General features: G+C 53.8%; 5 protein-coding genes across 5 annotated transcripts; 3 read left to right on the top strand and 2 right to left on the bottom strand.

Annotated features, from left to right (window-relative positions):
• Positions 1–1,909: 1,909 nt before the first annotated feature.
• K460DRAFT_298799 (Di-copper centre-containing protein) lies at positions 1,910–4,076 on the top strand. The gene is made up of 3 exons (XM_040929774.1): positions 1,910–2,534; positions 2,584–3,413; positions 3,523–4,076. The coding sequence occupies exons 1-3, from the start codon at positions 2,314–2,316 to the stop codon at positions 3,672–3,674; spliced, it is 1,203 nt and encodes a 400-aa protein (XP_040794163.1). The 5' UTR covers positions 1,910–2,313; the 3' UTR covers positions 3,675–4,076.
• Positions 3,776–7,513, bottom strand: K460DRAFT_324638 (uncharacterized protein). Its single transcript, XM_040930573.1, has 3 exons — positions 5,040–7,513; positions 4,491–4,992; positions 3,776–4,430 (listed from the first exon to the last, which is right to left on the bottom strand). Exons 1-3 carry the CDS (start codon positions 7,317–7,319, stop codon positions 3,991–3,993), a joined length of 3,222 nt encoding a protein of 1,073 aa, XP_040794162.1. The 5' UTR covers positions 7,320–7,513; the 3' UTR covers positions 3,776–3,990.
• Positions 7,514–8,158: 645 nt separating this feature from the next.
• On the top strand, positions 8,159–10,174 carry K460DRAFT_274779 (DUF500-domain-containing protein; the record flags this gene model as incomplete). Its single annotated transcript, XM_040927981.1, has 2 exons — positions 8,159–8,342; positions 8,397–10,174. The coding sequence occupies 2 exons, from the start codon at positions 8,159–8,161 to the stop codon at positions 10,172–10,174; spliced, it is 1,962 nt and encodes a 653-aa protein (XP_040794161.1).
• A 594-nt stretch (positions 10,175–10,768) lies between these two features.
• On the top strand, positions 10,769–11,864 carry K460DRAFT_274827 (uncharacterized protein; the record flags this gene model as incomplete). Its single annotated transcript, XM_040927988.1, has 2 exons — positions 10,769–11,387; positions 11,479–11,864. 2 exons carry the CDS (start codon positions 10,769–10,771, stop codon positions 11,862–11,864), a joined length of 1,005 nt encoding a protein of 334 aa, XP_040794160.1.
• A 397-nt stretch (positions 11,865–12,261) lies between these two features.
• On the bottom strand, positions 12,262–16,581 carry K460DRAFT_272554 (uncharacterized protein; the record flags this gene model as incomplete). Its single annotated transcript, XM_040927810.1, has 5 exons — positions 12,262–15,192; positions 15,241–15,324; positions 15,401–15,842; positions 15,928–16,286; positions 16,360–16,581. The coding sequence occupies 5 exons, from the start codon at positions 16,579–16,581 to the stop codon at positions 12,262–12,264; spliced, it is 4,038 nt and encodes a 1,345-aa protein (XP_040794159.1).
• Between the last annotated feature and the right edge of the window lie 1,110 nt (positions 16,582–17,691).

Here is a 17,691-nt window from a genome sequence, read left to right as displayed (position 1 = left end):
ACGTCGCCGTGCAACAGCCATCGTCCGCTCATCGCTCGGGTCCGCGAATCAAGAGATGCGACGGTTCGTAAGAGGACCCATCAAGGAGCGGTTTGCCGTGCCCCTGAGAGGGGCAAAAGCGAATGTGAAGGACCGATTGTCGTTGGCCTCTTGAACGAACGAGGCGGCGACCCGCTTCCGCGTCGCGATGGGATTTGCAGTTCGAGAGGCACTGTCAGCGACCATGATACCGTACCTGTTCCCGCGAAATTATGCATTGTTGATCATTGATCAATGTGCCTTAGCTGCGAGGGGTTGTGTTGGTGGGTGCGCGACGCCGCCCAGGCATTCACGGGTGGTGATGAGGCAGCAACCCCTCGACGCGCCATCACGTTACCACTTTAGGGCCCGATTCGGCTTGGCTCTGGCAGTCACAACGCAACGTCGACGGCTCCAGGTTCCACTACATCCCATTAACGACATCATCATCGATCTCTTCTATATCTGTTGTGGAACATGACGAATGCAGCAACGTTATCTCCCGTAGTACTTGTACATTTGGGGCGCCAGCGGCTACTTACGCACATGAAGCAAGTCGACTAGGACTGCCAACAGCGTGCTCTCGGGCAGGTTTCAACACGAGTCTCACGTTGAGACAGCAGAACAAGGCCATCATCATCTTTTTAATGATCGCGCACGGGCACTAGACCTCGAGTGAATCGCGTTTGCACATTTCCAATTCCAGACTCTCAGAGGATTGCGGCATCGAGATATTGCTTTCGGTAGCGATCAGGACTCAAGACTCCCGGGCAATTCAGGCAGCGTTTTGCTGCTCGATCAACTGGCTGAGTTCCACTTCAGCCCGACAGCACCTTTCTGATCTTCTTCTTTCATCTACTCTAGTTGTGCTAGCTTTTGCAAGGCTATCGTCAACCTTTTGTTGCCGTCTTCTCGAAAGGACATGAGTCTAGCATTTTCTACAAGAGCAGATTCCCTTTCAGTCTCTTGCATTCCTGATAACTATTATGGAACATTTTGGTCGCTGTCATCGGGATGCCAGCACGCCCACTTTTGTTGGATGAGGCAATAGCGCCAACCATCTTTTCATACATCTGGAGTACTTTGCTTACAATGTGGCAGCTCACCTTAACGGAATGATCGAGGCCGCTGATTACCTTCAGCCGCAAATTAGACATCATGTGCTTGAAACCGGCACTCCCCTGAAGCAGTATTGAATCAGTCTTGGCTGTTGTTCAACACGTAAATTTTTCACTCTCTGGCACGCCATCCCGTATTCGCTGGAATGAAACCGTGTGTCATAGCAAATGCAAGTAATGACGTTATTTCTGTAATATGCATATCAAGTCAGTTGGTACGACTGCCGAACGCCTTACCGTTATTGGAACAAATGAAACTTGGCGTTTCCCCGCATACCGCGTCTGAGATACAGCCTCACACACAAGGTGACCATTCTCAAGTGCCCTGGAAATGATTACTTGCAATTAATACTGACTTTTGACAGGCTCGCTTCTGTTTGTAAATAACGAACTAGGCTCGGCAGAATCAAACCTCAGGGATCACCTTAGCCGATGTCTTACGACAGTTAGAATTTTCCATTTTGGACTAGTCAACATATGCGATAACTTCCAATATTATCACCAAGACGACCACATACACTCAGATGTACCAGAATACAGACTGGCTCAAATTTGGCTACCAGAGCATGTTCAAGCCTTTCTGTCTGGCGGTACTTGCTAGTAGCACATTGACGCTTAGATTTTAACGTCGTCCGTGGGGATATAGCATGAGTAAATGCAGAAGAGCTGTGGTTATTCGAGCTTTTCGGTTGTACCCAATCTATCCCCGCATGGCAAGTATCTCGCACCGAGATGAGAACAACACTTCCGAGTTGTCTTCGCTAGACCATAACCTATCCACTTCTAACTACCGATATTCCAGACGGTCAGGCAAAGCGCCACTTGGATGAACCACTGGGGTGTATATTACGACCAGTTAAACCCACTCTAAGAAAACCACGCCGTCCATCCCGTCCATTGCTATTTGATGACCTCCAGACCGCTCCGAGATTCTTGGTAAGTATGGCGACAGATCCTTACCTACAACAGTCTACCTTCGGCACTTTCCATCCTACCACTCGTTCCTACATGAACATGAGGCCAATCGCCCCTGTATGCCGACCATTTAATTAGACAGCTCTCCACGAAGCCTGTTATAGAGCAGTCAAGGTCTTCTCGGCCAAATATATAGTAGATGAATCCTTTCACCATAAGAGCTGTGAAATCCGTAATCTGACCACCGGAGTACGGATTAAGTATGGCTGGAAACATGGTGGTCAACGCCGTTTTGGCGTCGCTATGTTTGTTCTCAGGCGCCTCAGCGTGGCCCTTCACCACCAGGCAGACTACACTCACTTTGGACAAGGTTCAGGAGCAAGCTCTTGCCAACGCCTACAAAGTTCTCGACGGTACACTTTCCGATGGTCTTACGCGTCCTTCAACATGCAACAAAAACACCGTCGCAGTCAGGAAAGAATTGTAAGCGAGTTGACTCTACTGACCCGGCCTTCATGCTAATCCATAACAGTGGCGACTTGAGTAAAGATGAGCGAAAAGAGTACACGCGAGCTGTGAAGTGCATCCTCGAAAAGCCCAGCAAGCTGTCAGCCACCAAGTACCCTGGGGCGAAGAGCCGCTACGACGACTTCGTAGTGGTGCACATGAACATGACGCCCTCAGTTCACGCCACGGCAAACTTCCTGCACTGGCACCGCTACTACATCTGGGCGTACGAGACCGCTCTCCGCACCGAGTGCGACTACAAAGGCTACCAACCCTACTGGAACTGGGCAAAGTACCCCGACATTGTCAACTCGCCCATCTTCAACGGCGACGAGTGGAGCATGGGCGGCAACGGCGACGCAATCGGCGCCCACGCCGGCTCCTTCATCGGCGGTCAAATGGTCCCCGGCGGCCCAGGAGGCGGCTGCGTGACGAAAGGGCCCTTCGCCAACCTCACCATCCACCTCGGCCCCTTGATGTCCACCGTCGACCCCAAAATCGGCATCAAAAGCAACCCGCGCGCCGACGGCTTCGGCGATAACCCACGCTGTCTGCGCCGCGACGTGAACAATTTCTTCAGCAGCGCGTACATGCGCCCGCAAGATCTGCTCGATCACATCACTGCCAGCGCTGCTATCGGCAAGTTTCAGGATTCCCTGCAGGACGCGGGTGCACGCAAGACGGCGCTGCATGTCGGGGGCCACTTTAGTATCTGGGGGGATCCAGGTGGTGATGTCTATGTGAGTCCTGCTGAGCCGGCTTTTTGGCTGCATCATGGCCAGGTCGATAGGCATTGGTGGCAGTGGGCGAATTACTTGGATAAAGAAGTTAAGAGTCGGACGAGTATGTATGAAGGTGAGTCTTTCCCCCATCCTTTTTTCTTACTATTACTACGGGCTTTCGTCTGCGTGGTACAGGTTTTTACAAAAGAGTATATATATAATATACTAACACGTACAAATAGGTGGCACTAACTGGATGAATCCGAATAGCGCACGAGGCAAATCGTCGGATTTACAGTGGCTGGACGTTGTTGCGCCCACGGGCCAAAATGGTATGGCGAGTACACAGTTCTTTTCTACCACAGCGGGTCCGCTGTGCTATGTTTATGCGTAGTGTAGCGTCGTAGCGTAGGAGGAAAAGTAGCCAACGGCAACTACATTGCATAGCTTTCTGTATTCAGTGTAGCTAGCTAGTGACCTAAATATCATGTTATTCCTTCTTCCTTGGATGCAAAATTGGTCGGTTGAAGATATCGTAGAAGTTCAAACCAAGTGCAGTATGCTAGCTTTGCCAAGGTATTACTATACACTCACCAGCCACCTCGCATGCCAACGCGCAATGTTGCTACTACTCTTACAGTATGGTATCATATTCCCCTAAGACGAGCATATTCAAGAACATATTCAAGAGCTGAAACTGTGGAAACTTCCTACGCTGTGACCTCGCCCTCTGCAAACGCCCGGCCAATCTCCCGCGCAACACCCAGTCTCAATACTCTAATCACATCCTCGCCCTTCGCACCCTTTCCGAACCCTCGTCGCCAGTCCCACCCACGCCTCACCTCATCTATATGCCCGCCCTTGACTAGCACTGTAGAGCCGTCTGTGCTCTGGCCATCAGCGGAGCTAAACTCCGTTGACCCTATTAACGAGTACTGCGATGAAGCCGTGGTGAGATTCGATGTCGACTTTTGAAGAAGATGATGGGGGTTGGGTAGTTGTTGGGAGGAGTTGGGGTCATGCGCGGAGAGAAGGGTGCTGGAGAGGACTTCCTCGCACTGGGCGCGTATCATGCTCGGTGCGGTGTCGAGGTCTTCGACTGCGGACAGGAGGCCGTAGAGGTGGCGGAGAGTTAGTGTGCGCTTTGGCTCTGCATCGTGTATTAGAGAAATGTTCGGTGGAGTAACAAGTAGTGGAATGTGGGGCTTACGATTCACAAAGACAAGCGCTTCACCTAGCAAAGGAAGGAGGACGTCGACTTGAACCACAGTTTCTATCTCTGGGTCATATAGTCCTCCCCGGATGCTGGACGCTGCGCTCGCGATGATGACGGTGAGGGCGCTTGCTGCGGCGCGCTTCCGTGCCATGGGTCGGTGGGTAGCTTTTTCTCCGTTCCTGAGCAGCACTTCTTCGTCTCGAAGGTCGTAGAATTTGCGAATCGTCGCATAGCCGCTGAGATGATTGGAGAGTAGGGAGGCAGCTTCGGAATCGAGACTTGCGAGATTCGTCAAAGTCTGCTTGGGTGAAGTAATGAGAGAGTTGAGAGCGTCATCCAGTTCGTCACGGGGAGGATATGCAACGGATTTGACGAGGCAATGGGCGACCAGTACGCGAAGAACCTCCTGGATCTTTCGCGCATCATGAGCGCGTGCGTAATAGAGAAGCGTGTCACCGTAGTTTTGGGTGTTTGCACGGAGGTGTTCGGCGTATTTCTGAGATGGTTAGCTTTAGCATAATATTCAAAGTTCGGTAGACGTACTTCGGCAATTGTAAGGGCGTGTTGCGAGAGGCCTAAGTTGTGACACAGTTGCGTGATCTTGTCTACGCGTACTGCGGACTCGAGAGGGAGCTCGTTTAGTATCCGCTCGATGCGTTCGTTGGCTGCGATACTATCGTCCAGCCTCCCTAGCACCTGGATAGCCATCTCCCACCCCTCTCTTGATGTCTGGCCATCCTGGCTCGTGATCTGGCTCTTGGTCGCCAGCAGGTTCGAGTAGGCGATTTGTAAGTCGTCTTTGGACAAGCCTTTTGGTTGTTGTTCATGATAGCTCAAGACCATGAGATCGCTTTGGTCAAACTGATCCATGAGGCCGTTCGCTCGCGTGAACCACCCTCCAGCACTGGCAAGCTCGGCAACTGTAGAAGCTACGGTAAGCGACCAACCCCGAAGTATCTGTAGAACGGCTTCGACGTTATCGTCCATGATGCAGGCGAGGCCCACTTCAAAGCGATCGGTGGTACTGACGCTGAAGTCCTCGTCACTATTTTCGATCACGGCCGCCAATGCAGAGGACATGCGCTGACGGTAGGCCTTGACTGGGGTTACATCTACTGAGCGAACTCGCTGCGATCGCATTATTGATCGACGGCTGGCCGCGAGGCTGCCTTGAGCGACGTCGTCCTCCTCTCCGTTCCACCAAATTGCCAATCCGAGCACAGCTTCGATCCAATCCGCCGAGATGGTTAGGATTTCTTCCTCATTGCCGAGTAGGAGCTGGTAGAGCTTTCGTAGGTTTTCATAGACCGACCATGGTACTTTGCTTTCTGCTTTTCTGCTTGCTACGCTGAGTTGAAAGCTTGCTTGCGACTGCGAGATACCGAAATGGGGCGCTTGGAAAGGTTGTGATACGGAGTGTCGGCTAGCGCTCTCGCCTTCTGCAAACTCCTGGAGGTTGACGTACACTTGGTGGACTCGTTGCCGGAAGATGTTCCAGTCATGGCCCTTGACATCCCAGTCGCTGGACGCGACAGCTGGGCACTCGTGAAGCAGGTCGACAGCTGCACCGACAGCATCGTTGGCAAACCGAAGATGCGCGCCACTGTATCCGGTGTCGCCCAGTCCGTCAAGTTGGGCCGTCTCGGCAAACTCAAATCTGGCACCCTGTAGCAGCTGCAGAGCCTGTTCAAAGTTTCCTCGCACGGCAGTGACATGTACAGCCTCCCAGAAGGAAGTGTGTCTTGAGTAGCCACGTGACTCCTTCAGAACAAGCTCCACCTCTGAGACGCCCGAGTAAGTGTTGTTAAGCCAGTCGAGCAGAAGCTTGGGGATTGGGGTGTAGTGTCTTGAATCGGGTCGTGCGGGTACGAGAGATAGAGCAGAGGTCCGTTGGTGGTGTTGGAGCGTTGGCGGGTGGTGGATGGTAAGTAGGAGATTTGCCAACCGGCTGGCGTGAGAGAGGCCAAGTGCTCCTCCAGCGCGGCTTGACGGCAGGTTCGGCCGCGAAGCAGTCTTGGACGCAGCCTGCCATAGCGCTAGCAGCTCTTGGGCTGTCTCTCCAAGCACGTCTGTCCTCTTTTCTGGTGTGTCCGAGTGAAGCGACTCTTGCACCTGCTCCACCAAGCGCTCCGTCTCTAGTATCAGATGGTCGGAATCCTGAAGGGTGGCGCGTTCGAGGTCCGGTGTCAGGCCCTTGGCCAGTGCGAGGAGGTCGAACTGAGTCTGCTTTGCGCCCGCCCGTACCAGTGTTGGACCCGGCTCTATATCGCTGGCGCTGGTTCTCGAAACCACAGACTGCGAGAATCTGTTCTGTGTCTTTGCGCGTCGCTGCGCGGCAAGGCGCTCTTCTTCTGCCTCGGAGCCGTCATGCTCGTCCAGGTCGTCGTCCTCTTCGTCGTCATCCATGTCGTCGTCATCGTCTTCCTCCGTGTCGCCCTCTGCGTCTCTGTTCAGCGCATCATCCGGCGAGCTGCTAGGCAGGCCATATCCTCCTGCGCTCGTAGTCCGCCCTCGCTGCACTGCGGGCCTTCCTGTCGTCGATGTGCCAATGGAGCCCGAGCCCATGCCCTCAAACAAGCCGTGTTTGGGCGGTGAGCTCCCAAAGGTGGAGTCGCCAAAGTGGTAGCTGTTGGGTTGGTCGAAGGTGGGCCGCGCCGTGCTGAAGAGGCCCTTGTTCATGGCTGGCGGCGGCCCTGCTGGCGTGGACGAAGGGTAGATGGAGTGATCGGGTGGAGGGCCTGCGGGCGTAGTCGATGGCGCATTGCGGCTCTCGCGGCGATAGTCTGGCGTGGAGGGCGGCGTGGAGGAGGGGACGCGGAACATTCTGTGGTGTTGTTCTTGTCGAGCTAGCTGGGTGGCCTGGTAGCAAGAACAATGGATGGCAATGGCAACAGGACTCGCGATTTCCGAGCTCTATTTCTAGTTATTTCCAGGGCCCGAGGTCGCAATTCATCTGCGCTTCAAAAACAGCAAGTCGGTGGTGAGAAGACTGTCTTCTGTGGTCAAGTGGTCGCGTCGCCAAACAGACAATCTATAATAATAGCCTTTGGAGCTCCCAGCAACGCGCCCGGTTCTCTTGGCGCGGGAGAGCCCCATTGTCTATTCTCTTTTCCATTCACCGCGCTAGGACTTACTTTTGTCCGCCTTCTTTTGCCAATCCCAGGTACGTACTCTCTAGTAGAGATCTAGAGATCTAGACTAGATTCTAGACTGCTCGTTCGTCCTTCTCTTGACTCGTTCCTCTCTGCATACATGGAATGGAACGCCACGCCACGCCCGCCAGCAACCCACCAGACGCATCCAGGTGACATGATTCTCTAGTCCCCGCTGCTGCACATCTCTCTCTCTCTCTCGGTGGCAGTGGTCATGTAGACAGGGGTGTGCGTCTTGGTAATGGCACCAGGGGATTATTAAGGTACCCGCGCGCTGCTTGTTTGTTCGCAGCTAGATGGGCGCCGTCTCCAGCCTCCACCAGCTTCTTCCAGCTGACGTATCCGCGCCGCCGCTTCCGCATTGTTCCTCCGCTCTTTGTCCCTCCTCTACCGTGTGCGACCTGCCCATATACATCATTGCTTCACGTCCCTGATGTCTGACCCCAGTGTCACTTTCTGTTGAGACGCTGCAAAACCCTTCGCGCCTGTGCGCACCCTGAAAGCCGAGGCATGGCTCTCTGGTCCAAAACAAAGACGCAGTCCAAGGCCAGCTTCGACAAAGTCTACACCTGGGTTGACAAGCTCGGCGCACCCGTCAATCGCCTGTCTAACAAGGTCGGCGCCGAGGCCTTTTGGCCTACGACGCTGGACATCGAGTCTGACAAGGCTGCGAGAATCCTCAAGAGCTTCTGCAGTAAGTCAGACGCTGCATTGCGCCTGGATGCCTACGCCTACTGACCCCATGCAGAAGATGGCTTCTACCAAGAAGAAGACCGCCCGACCGCGGACGCGCCAAAGGGGAAGCAAAGAGTGCTCAAAAAGATACCCGCCAAGGTGATTACAAATGCAAAAGGTCTCTGTATCTTCACCACTATGAGAACCGGCCTGTATGTGTCTGGCTCGAGTGGAGCTGGTATTGTCGTCGCGCGCAACGAGGACGGCACCTGGTCGCCGCCCTCTGGCATCATGATGCATACCGTCGGCGTGGGGTTTCTTGTCGGCGTCGACATCTACGACTGCGTCATCGTCATCAACTCGGACAAGGCGTTGCAAGCCTTCCAGTCCGTCCGATGTACCCTAGGCGGCGAAATGAGCGCCGTGGCCGGTCCAGCCGGGGTAGGCGGCATACTCGACACGGAGATCCACAAGCGCCAGGCACCGCTGTTCACCTACATCAAGTCACGAGGCTTCTACGCTGGTCTCCAACTAGACGGCACCATCGTCATCGAGCGAACAGACGAGAACGAGCGTTTCTACGGAGAGCGCATAGGCGTCAAAGACATCCTGGCTGGGAAGGTGCGGCATCCTCCCAACGAGCTCAGACGACTCATGGAGACGCTCAAATCGGCTCAAGGGGATACCGACGTGGACGAGTCCCTGATACCCGATGAGGCACCGCCCGCTGATTTCGAGATTACCACACCCGAAGACAAGACTTTCGGCATTCCCGAGGCCGAGGATCCAGATCCGTTTGGTGTTCTGGCGCTTCAGGAAGCTGGTTTGGATATTCGAGAAGCAGGCACGCGGAGCCGCCCGGGTAGCGACCAGTTCGAGTTCAAGCCCAGCCCGACAAGTCCCATCTACACGACATTCCGCAACTCTACGTACAGGAAGAGCACGGACAGATCAAGCACAGCGGGCAGTCAGCGTTCGAGTTGGCGAATAAGCACAATCAGTAGCGTTCTTGGGCCCCGCACGTCAAGTCACTCAATGGTGGACACGAGCACGCAAACCGTCGATATGGGCGTTCAAACGGATGACCTACCACCGCCTCCCACACCTCCTCCCACCGTGAACATCATACCTCCCGCATTGCCACCGAGGCACAGGCCAGTTAGCACGTCCACGCCTCCTCTGCTCGAAATCCCCGAGACAAGGGTTCAGGAAGCCACTCCCCCCAAAGTGACCACCGAACGTAAGGTCGAAGCACTCACGCCTGAGACCGAGGAGGACGACGAGGAGGACAAGGGCAATGAGGAGCCAAAACCAATCAATTCAGACTTCGACAATGTGGACCTCGACAACGACGAGCAGGATGGTGAGCAAGATGATGAGCAGGACGACGAGCAGGATGATGAGCAGGATGACGAGCAGGATGATGAGCAGGACGAAGAGGCAGTCATCCACGAGGTGCACCAAGCCGCAGCCCCACAGGTCATCACCCGCGTACGCGTAGTACAAGTCGCAAAGTCTATTCCCCCAAAGCTACCTACAAGGAATCCCTTCCGCAATCGTAATTCGACAAACTCAGATGCATCGATGGAGACATCACGCGATGCCTCTGCTGGTCCGTCACCTGCCGTTGAGAAGCACAGCCCCGAGTCGATGCCGTCCCTCATGCACGGTGACTCGGCATCATCTGTATCGTCTGTCGAAGGTGACGGACTCGATCACATTGGCGACAAGCTCAAGCCGAAACCCGCGAGTAAGCCAGCACCAGAGCAGGAGAAGAAAGAGAAAAAGGAGGATGCGTTCCATTCGCTCCCGGAGTCGCCGGTAAAAACCGTGCCAGGCGGCTTTATCTAGCACTCACGATACCCATCGGCAACGCTGCTACAATAACCTCCGTATGATTACTCTCTTCGCCACTTGATTACGAAACATAGTTCGGAGCAAGCCGGCATCTGAACAAGTCACATCCCGGGCATACTCTACATTTACGATTTACGATCTCACTAGATATCCATTTCAATGGCCTAACGCCGTTTCGCTGTCTTATTACCCATGTTGCGCTGTGTATCTGCATTTCGGGCGACTCTTGCTTAGAATATAGTAAGGTAGTTTATAAAGCATTAGATATGAATAAACAAGCCCTCGTTTTATGATTGTGCTGGTACAAGATTGATATGCTTGACAGACGAATTGAGACCATGTTCATCACAAGCGTGAGCCAAGACAGCAACCGTGCCACCCCTGCCAAAATTTCGTGAACTGGCTGCCCATCCCACCACGAGCTTGCGACTCAACGCACCTTGAAGACCTCGTACTTTCGTGTTTTTACTATCCACTGTTCATTGGAGTAGTCCTCGACCTAAGTTCGACCTGGATCCAATCAGACATCGAGCACCCCCAAAATTCCCATCACGATCCTTGACCAAAACCACGACATAATCCCCAGCCATGGCTCCCGAACCGCCCGCAAAGTCTCTCAAGCCAAAATCGACACCAAAAGCCGTTGGCGACTTCACAATCCTCCCGCTCACACTACCCACATTATCCGGCCTCCCAGAGCACCACCAAGATGCAAAGCACTACCTCTACATCAAAGCGCACGAACCGAGTATCCCCACCGCCGACGACGAGCGCTCCCTCTTCCTGGCAAACATACCCATAGATGCAACAGAAAGCAACCTGCGCACACTCTTCGCAGACCAACTAGGCGGCGCAATGGTCGAGAGCGTGGAATTCGATTCCTCGATTCCGGCGCGAACGCTGCATAAGCGGTTTAAGAGCTCAGAGGGGTCGAGAGAAGACGCTCAGCAGCAGAGGGGCAAGAAGCGCAAGCGGAATCATGCGACCGAACAGGCGATGATCGCCGAGGGCGTAGTAGAGGATGAAGACAGTGCGCTACCGCAACTTTGGCATGGGGCGTTACGGCGCAGTGGGAGTGGAGCTGTCGTTGTTTTTGTCGACAAGAAGAGCGCGAGGGGGGCGCTGAAAGAAGTGCAGAAAGCAGTTGTGCAGGGAAGAAAAGTGGCGTGGAAGAGTGGTGAGACGACGACGGCTTTGGGAGTTGACCGTACGTACCCTACACTGCACTGCACTGCACTGCACCATTGCAGCTCCGCAGCTACAAAGACGCGCACGCATGCTTATAATTTTCAATACAGGCTACAAATCCCACACGACCCTAACCTACCCCTCCCCCTCGGTCCTCCAATCTAGCATAAACGCCTACCTCACGCAATTCAACGCCCTCGAAACCCTCCGCAACCGGCACCGCAAGACGGCGCGCTCCGTCCCCGACGAAGAAGGCTTCGTGACGGTCACCCGGGGCGGCAGAGCGGGACCCGCGCGCATTGCAGAAGCAGAGAAGAAGCAGGCTGAGCTTGAGGAGCGCAAGAAGAATAATGGCGTCAAGGACGACTTTTATCGGTTCCAGAATAGGGAGAAGCGGAAGGAGCAGGAGGGGTTGCTTAAGAGGCGGTTTGAGGATGATCGGAGGAGGGTGGAGAGTATGAGGGAGAGGAGGGGGAGGGTTAGGCCGGAGGCGTAGATGGTGAGGAGGGTTGGAGAAGATACCCGCATAGTACAAGTAGATTGTTATTATCACACACTTATACAATATTTTGAGGCCCGTGTCGAGCTATCGAAGCCACTCTATACATACTTCGTGATGATGACTTATACTTCCATCGCTCTCATTGCCAACTTGTGCACACTGGACACCATGAAAGTCTTCGACATGGACGCCTATCTCGAAACTAATGGAAAGAAGGGGCACGTGGGGGAGAGAGAGTAGTAGATGCAATTCGATTTGAGAACTCTCGTTAAGCTTTAAGCTAGTATACAGAAATCGCCGGCGTGCATACTTTCTCGACTCTGTCCTTCTCAGCCATGATAGTGTGCATATCACACTCCTTCAGTCCAGCATGTCCATCTTCCCTCACGCATCAGCGCTTATCCACCACGGTAGCATTTCCTTCCACTAGGCTGCCATTCTGATCCAGCTGGCCACTCCGATCAATCTCTTGTCGACCTTCCCTCCTACCGAGTACACTGCTTGCTTGAGCTGAGACGGAGACGGGCTTGTTCTCCAACGAGTCTAGACTAGCGGGGATAGATAGCACAGTATCAGTCGTGCGGCCCGATGAGCCCGACTGAAGACCTTGAGGGGTCTTACTGTGCACCTTCTCCCACACTAGTGGTGATAGGCCTCGTGGGAACGTCTCGGATGCCTTGAGCGAGTTGCACTCCCAATACATCTGTTCGCCTAGATGTAGGAAGCGGCGGCTGAGGAGCCGCTCTTGCAGCGCCCATGCACGTGTATCCCAGCCAAAGTTTGGCGACGTGAAGTCGACAGCGGGTAGTGCAGCAAATACCGGTAGGTGATCTTCTGTGATGCTCGAGCGTGTCTGCGACGGCAGAGGGAGCGTGTGGTCAAGGTTGTCGTTGGTCAATAGGACAACGGACTTGTCTTCTTGGACAGAGGTGGTCATCTGGTCAAGTACGACTGTCAAAGCGGCATTGCGGAACACGGATGCCATGGTCGCACATTCATGTCGCTTATCATCCTCCGAGTCCTGGAGAATACACAATGAATCGACCCAGATGTATCGGTATCCTAGACGCTGTGCCGTAGATACTGCGGCCTGGACTGCCGTGGGTAGCGTCTGTAGTGGTAAGTTGGTCAGCATGTCTTGCAGACTGTCGCTCGACAGAGTGACATGTTCTTGGTTCCAGAGATGGCTTAGTGCAACATATTCGACCTGGTCAGCGGTTGACTCAATGCATGTACTGTTGACAACGCGGACAAAAGATCCTTCCTGGCCGCCCGGACGGACATCGACCAGGCGAGTGGGTAGGAACTTTGCGTCGCCTAGTGTTTGCTGACGACAAGCGTCATGGGAGTGCGAGCACTCTTCGAGCCAGCCCTTCGCAGTCGGCAAGTTGGTGTCGGTCTCTTTGCTAGTCTCCCCACGTAGGTGTAGCTGGGTGCAACAATCGATGCCATCCTTTTGGCCGAGCATCTCTACCTCACCGAGCTCTGCGTGCGGACCGGGGAACGTTGCTTTGTCGTTTGGCCAGTGGAGGCAGCAGGGAGCCGGAGTGAAGATCATGGTCAGCGATCTCGCATCTGGTCGCTGGGTTGGCTCAGCGCTCAGCATCGTCTTGAGCGTGCGAACAACGGTCTGCTCGGTCACGGTCGGTGCTTCCTCGAGGAACTGTGATAGTCTGCTCTGTAGGAAGGGTATATCTTGCCAGTAGTACTTGCCAGTGCGTCCACTGAACTCCTTGCGGAAGCGTGGCCATGCCGAGTTACCTTGGCTAAATGAAACCGACGCCATCTCGGCGAAGACACAGCCAAGACTCCAGATATCAGCAGCTTGTTTGCGTGTGAAGCCTTCGAATACCTCAGGCGCCGTGTATTGGCGTGTTAGTGGCTTCGACTGTCCGTCAAGTGAGTCCTCGGAAGAGCTAGTACCGAAGTCGCATAGTACTACGTGCGGTAACTCTTGATCACCGCCCACGATCAGAATGTTCTGAGGCTTGATGTCCATGTGGTTGACAACAGGCCGCTGCTCGTGGAGGTACCGGACTGACGACGCGAGACAGCCGAACATCTTGACAATCGTCTCAGCTAGATAGGCAGGATTATCTAGTGCGACTTGTTCCATCCATAGGCCGAGGGTTGTTTCCGCAACAGGAGAGACAAGGATTGACATCTTGTCGCCCGTTGAGTAGGCTCCAAGATAGCGGATTACGTGAGGATGGCGTAGCTTCTGGAGCACGTCCACCTCCTTTCGGATTTCTTCGAGGGCGGTTTGATCGCGATTCTTGAGTGTCTTTCGTCCCATGCGTAGGTTCGTCTCGCGATGCACGACCTCATCGACCGTACTAAAGCCTCCTGCTCCGAGGAGCCTGATACTGAGGAAAGACTGAGAGTTTGTCGGAATACTATGTAGTGCCTGTTGTGAAATCAGTCCCTGCTCCGTCGCTGTGTCCTTGCGAACTGAAGTTGCTTTTGTTCCTAGGAATACGCCAGACGATTGTCTAGTCTGGAAGCCTGGTGATGGCGCATCCAGGCCTGGCGTTACCGTAATTGGTCTTAGGCGTTCCGGCGAACGTGGACGGCGGTCATTTGACGTCTGCAGTCGAGTACGAGCAGCTTCGCATACAGTGTTGTTACTCTGGCTTGGGTCCAATTGGGCTTCCGGCCATACAGCATCAACCGCTGACCTGCTAGTCTGATCGACTAGTGTGGTCCGGGGGAGAACATCTCGGGCCACAAGGCCCTTGTCGTCTCCCGCTGCCGAGATAGACTCTGCGAGTGGTTGCTCGGAAGCAATAGAGCCACAGATTGAGCCCTGCTCTCCTGTGTCCGGTCTAGCTGTCGCACATTGTTGATTATGCTGCAGTAGATTCGTGGGTTTAATACACTGGTTGGCGCATGAGGGCTGACTTCCGCTGCCCTCACTGAGTTGTGAGAGCTGGAATTGGAAGAACCCGCCATGGGGTGGTTGGCTGTCAGAGCCGCTGCCGCCGTCGTTGCCGCCATAGTAGTTGGAGCTGGAACCGCCACGTGGATCGCTATCCCGTGGGTCAGAGGAAGGCTTGCTGCCGTCGAAGCCATCGCCACTTGGTCGATCATCGTCGTCATCGGTGTTATCGGAATCGTGGCTATCGTCGACGTCTTCATCGTTCCAGTCGAGCATGCACTTGCCCTGTTTAAAGTGGTCGGCAATGTGGTCGATTCGCTCTTGCCTTGATACGAAGCGATGGCGGCAGAAGCCACACTGGCGCGGGAACTCGGTCTCAGAGCACACAACGCTCGCCTCCTCGTACTCGTCAGCATTAATGTCGGGGTGGATATTCCGGAAATGCTGTCCACGGTCAGTAAGTTTGATGAATCACCATGTATCTATACTAACCTGCGCGTAGTGGTATTTCCTGAAGCATGGCTTCACGTTCTCGACGCCCTCGCTCGTGCACAGACTGCAAACCCATGACTTGCACTAGATCGTATAGTCAGTAAAATGATTCCGGGAGTACCTAAAGCAGATCAGAATTATGAGTCTCGACGTGACGTACGGGGTAGCCTTCCTCCTCATTCCTCTTCCAGTCGCACTTGCGCCCATATCGCTTACCACACTTCCTCGTGCACTGGTAGATCTTATTGGGGTCTCTGCTGAGCAATTGCAGATCCTCAGTGGGTGCACAGCGCTTCTTGCTACCCCGCAGAGTTGTAGCGGACTGGTTAACTGTGGTGGTGTCGTGGCTGCATGGGGCCTCGGACGTAGTGGTATCTTCCTGTTGCTGCTGGAGGAGTAGCTGCGGTGGTGATGTCTGGGTGACACCCGTCGAGAACTGGTCATTCCAGAACTGTTCTTGCGGGATGAGGTTTGTTTGCGATTTGTAGGCCGAGTCTCCGTGGCTGCCACCCATGCCTTGCTTCAACAACCGACCAAACCAGGATCGGATTACATCAGCTGACTCGCCGGTCAGCTGGCTTAACGATTCGATGTGCCTGTCACTGGAGTGCTGTCAGCATACGATTTCTGACGAGGGACAGCGAAGATTAATCGGGCGCGGCAAGGTTAAACTAGAGTAATTCTCACCTGGGCAAGATGTTGTACTTGTTGAACCAGGTCGCACAAACGTCGGCAGCCTCATCGGAGAGGCCTGTCTCCATGGAATTCGAGGTAGACTGCGTCTCGATTCCCCAGCTTGAGGTAGTTGCCGTCGAAACCAATGGGGAAAATAAGGTGAAGTCGGCAGTTTCGTGACGCTTCGCTTGAGGAAAGTCTTGCGCATCAACCTGCAATGGTCGCTTGCCCAGGGATGTGCTGAAGTTGGACTGGTACATCGAATCCAAAGATGGCACTGGCGTAAGCGGGAAGGTATTCAGAGCATGATGCATATCTGGTGTGAGCTGCGTATGCCATGCTGTAGTGCTACCCGAGGTGTTATCCATGGTCTGTATGGAGGTTAGTTAGTAGGGAGTTCCAATGCGTATACGGTGTCAAAGGAATAGATGGGGCACGCCTTACAAGACTGTGTTGCATGTCAAAGCTAGCCTGCTGAGGGGTGGTCGAGAACATGGCCGGATCAATGAAGGAGGCGGATGTGTCGATAGCCTCGTCAGCGAAGAAGCCGGAGGTGTCACCCTCAACTGGCTTCAAGAAGGATTGCTGCTGTTGCGGAAGTGTCGCAAAGGCATTGCTGAAATCCATGTTCACGTCAAAGGCGTATCCTGCGCCCTGTGAATCCATTACTTTCCTTTCGCGTACTGTACTGGGTGAAGAATGTCAAAGGGCGTCGGTGTCGGACGATTAGCAATCACGAGAGGTGCGTGGTATGTTGTTGGACCTCGGAAAGGATGAGTGAGTATGATGAAGAATGAGTGAGTCAAGGCCTGAGGCCGGGTTTGATCTATCTTTTAGATCAAGGGCGCTGCGCCTATGAGAGTGCATTCGCGGATGGAGTCATCAAGCAGCCCTTCTGGTGCTGTGAAGGGCTGACGGTTGATCGTGGTGCGGGTTTAGGCCACCCGTGGCATGATTAGCGAGGAATTGCATTTTCACCGTGTAACTTTACAAGCCGGCCAAGACGTGTGAAGAGCACATGCTGAGGCTGGGCGATACCAAGGGTTGTTGATACAGCTGCCTGTGTGGTATTGGCCGTTGATACAGCTTGCGCGTGCGTTCTAGCTGCCCCGCAACGATGAAGCCTCAAGGCTGGATTGCCCTCTCGTGAAGGCTTTCGTCTTAAAATGGCTAAAAATTACAGGCCATAAGCCCAGAGCAGTAAGCGCTAATCAGGGCTACCGCCCTTTTTCTCCCCACCCAGGGCGCAGCATACGCTAGAAGGGCTATGATGGCGGTGCAGCCAATGGGAAGTGGGGCGCGTGGCTGAGCTGCAGCAGGTACAATGCGACGCAACCTCTTTGACTGACTCACACTAGAAGAACTAGGAGAATTGCAGATCCACGCCCCGTAACTCGTCGTGTCTTTCTCATCTTTTAGCCGGCACCCCATCTCCCGTAAAGCTTATGAGGCAGTCATGCAGCACAGGCCAAGCGTTTGCAACAGAAGGCCGCCTTTGTCTTGTTCTAGCCATCATGTCTTGTTTTCTCTTGTCTTACCTCTTATGTTACGCGATGCCGTCTTCTCGACATTTTCATTTTCTCTATTAACTTCGAGAAGCTACTGCAATCATCTAAAAACCGACCGTCAAGCTGATATAACAAAATTAATTCTATATCCTGCATAGTAGTTAATCTTGAACACTCGTGGGTTGGACTTTTGATACAGAGACGAGCAATGTGATCAATGGGGTGTTTAAGAGTCAGTGAAGAAGGCATGGGTTGAGAAGAGAATAGA

This window comes from Cucurbitaria berberidis, assembly GCF_010015615.1.
Source record: "Cucurbitaria berberidis CBS 394.84 unplaced genomic scaffold K460scaffold_1, whole genome shotgun sequence".
Lineage (NCBI taxonomy): Eukaryota > Fungi > Ascomycota > Dothideomycetes > Pleosporales > Cucurbitariaceae > Cucurbitaria > Cucurbitaria berberidis.
This window is presented reverse-complemented; position numbering and strand designations above follow the sequence as displayed.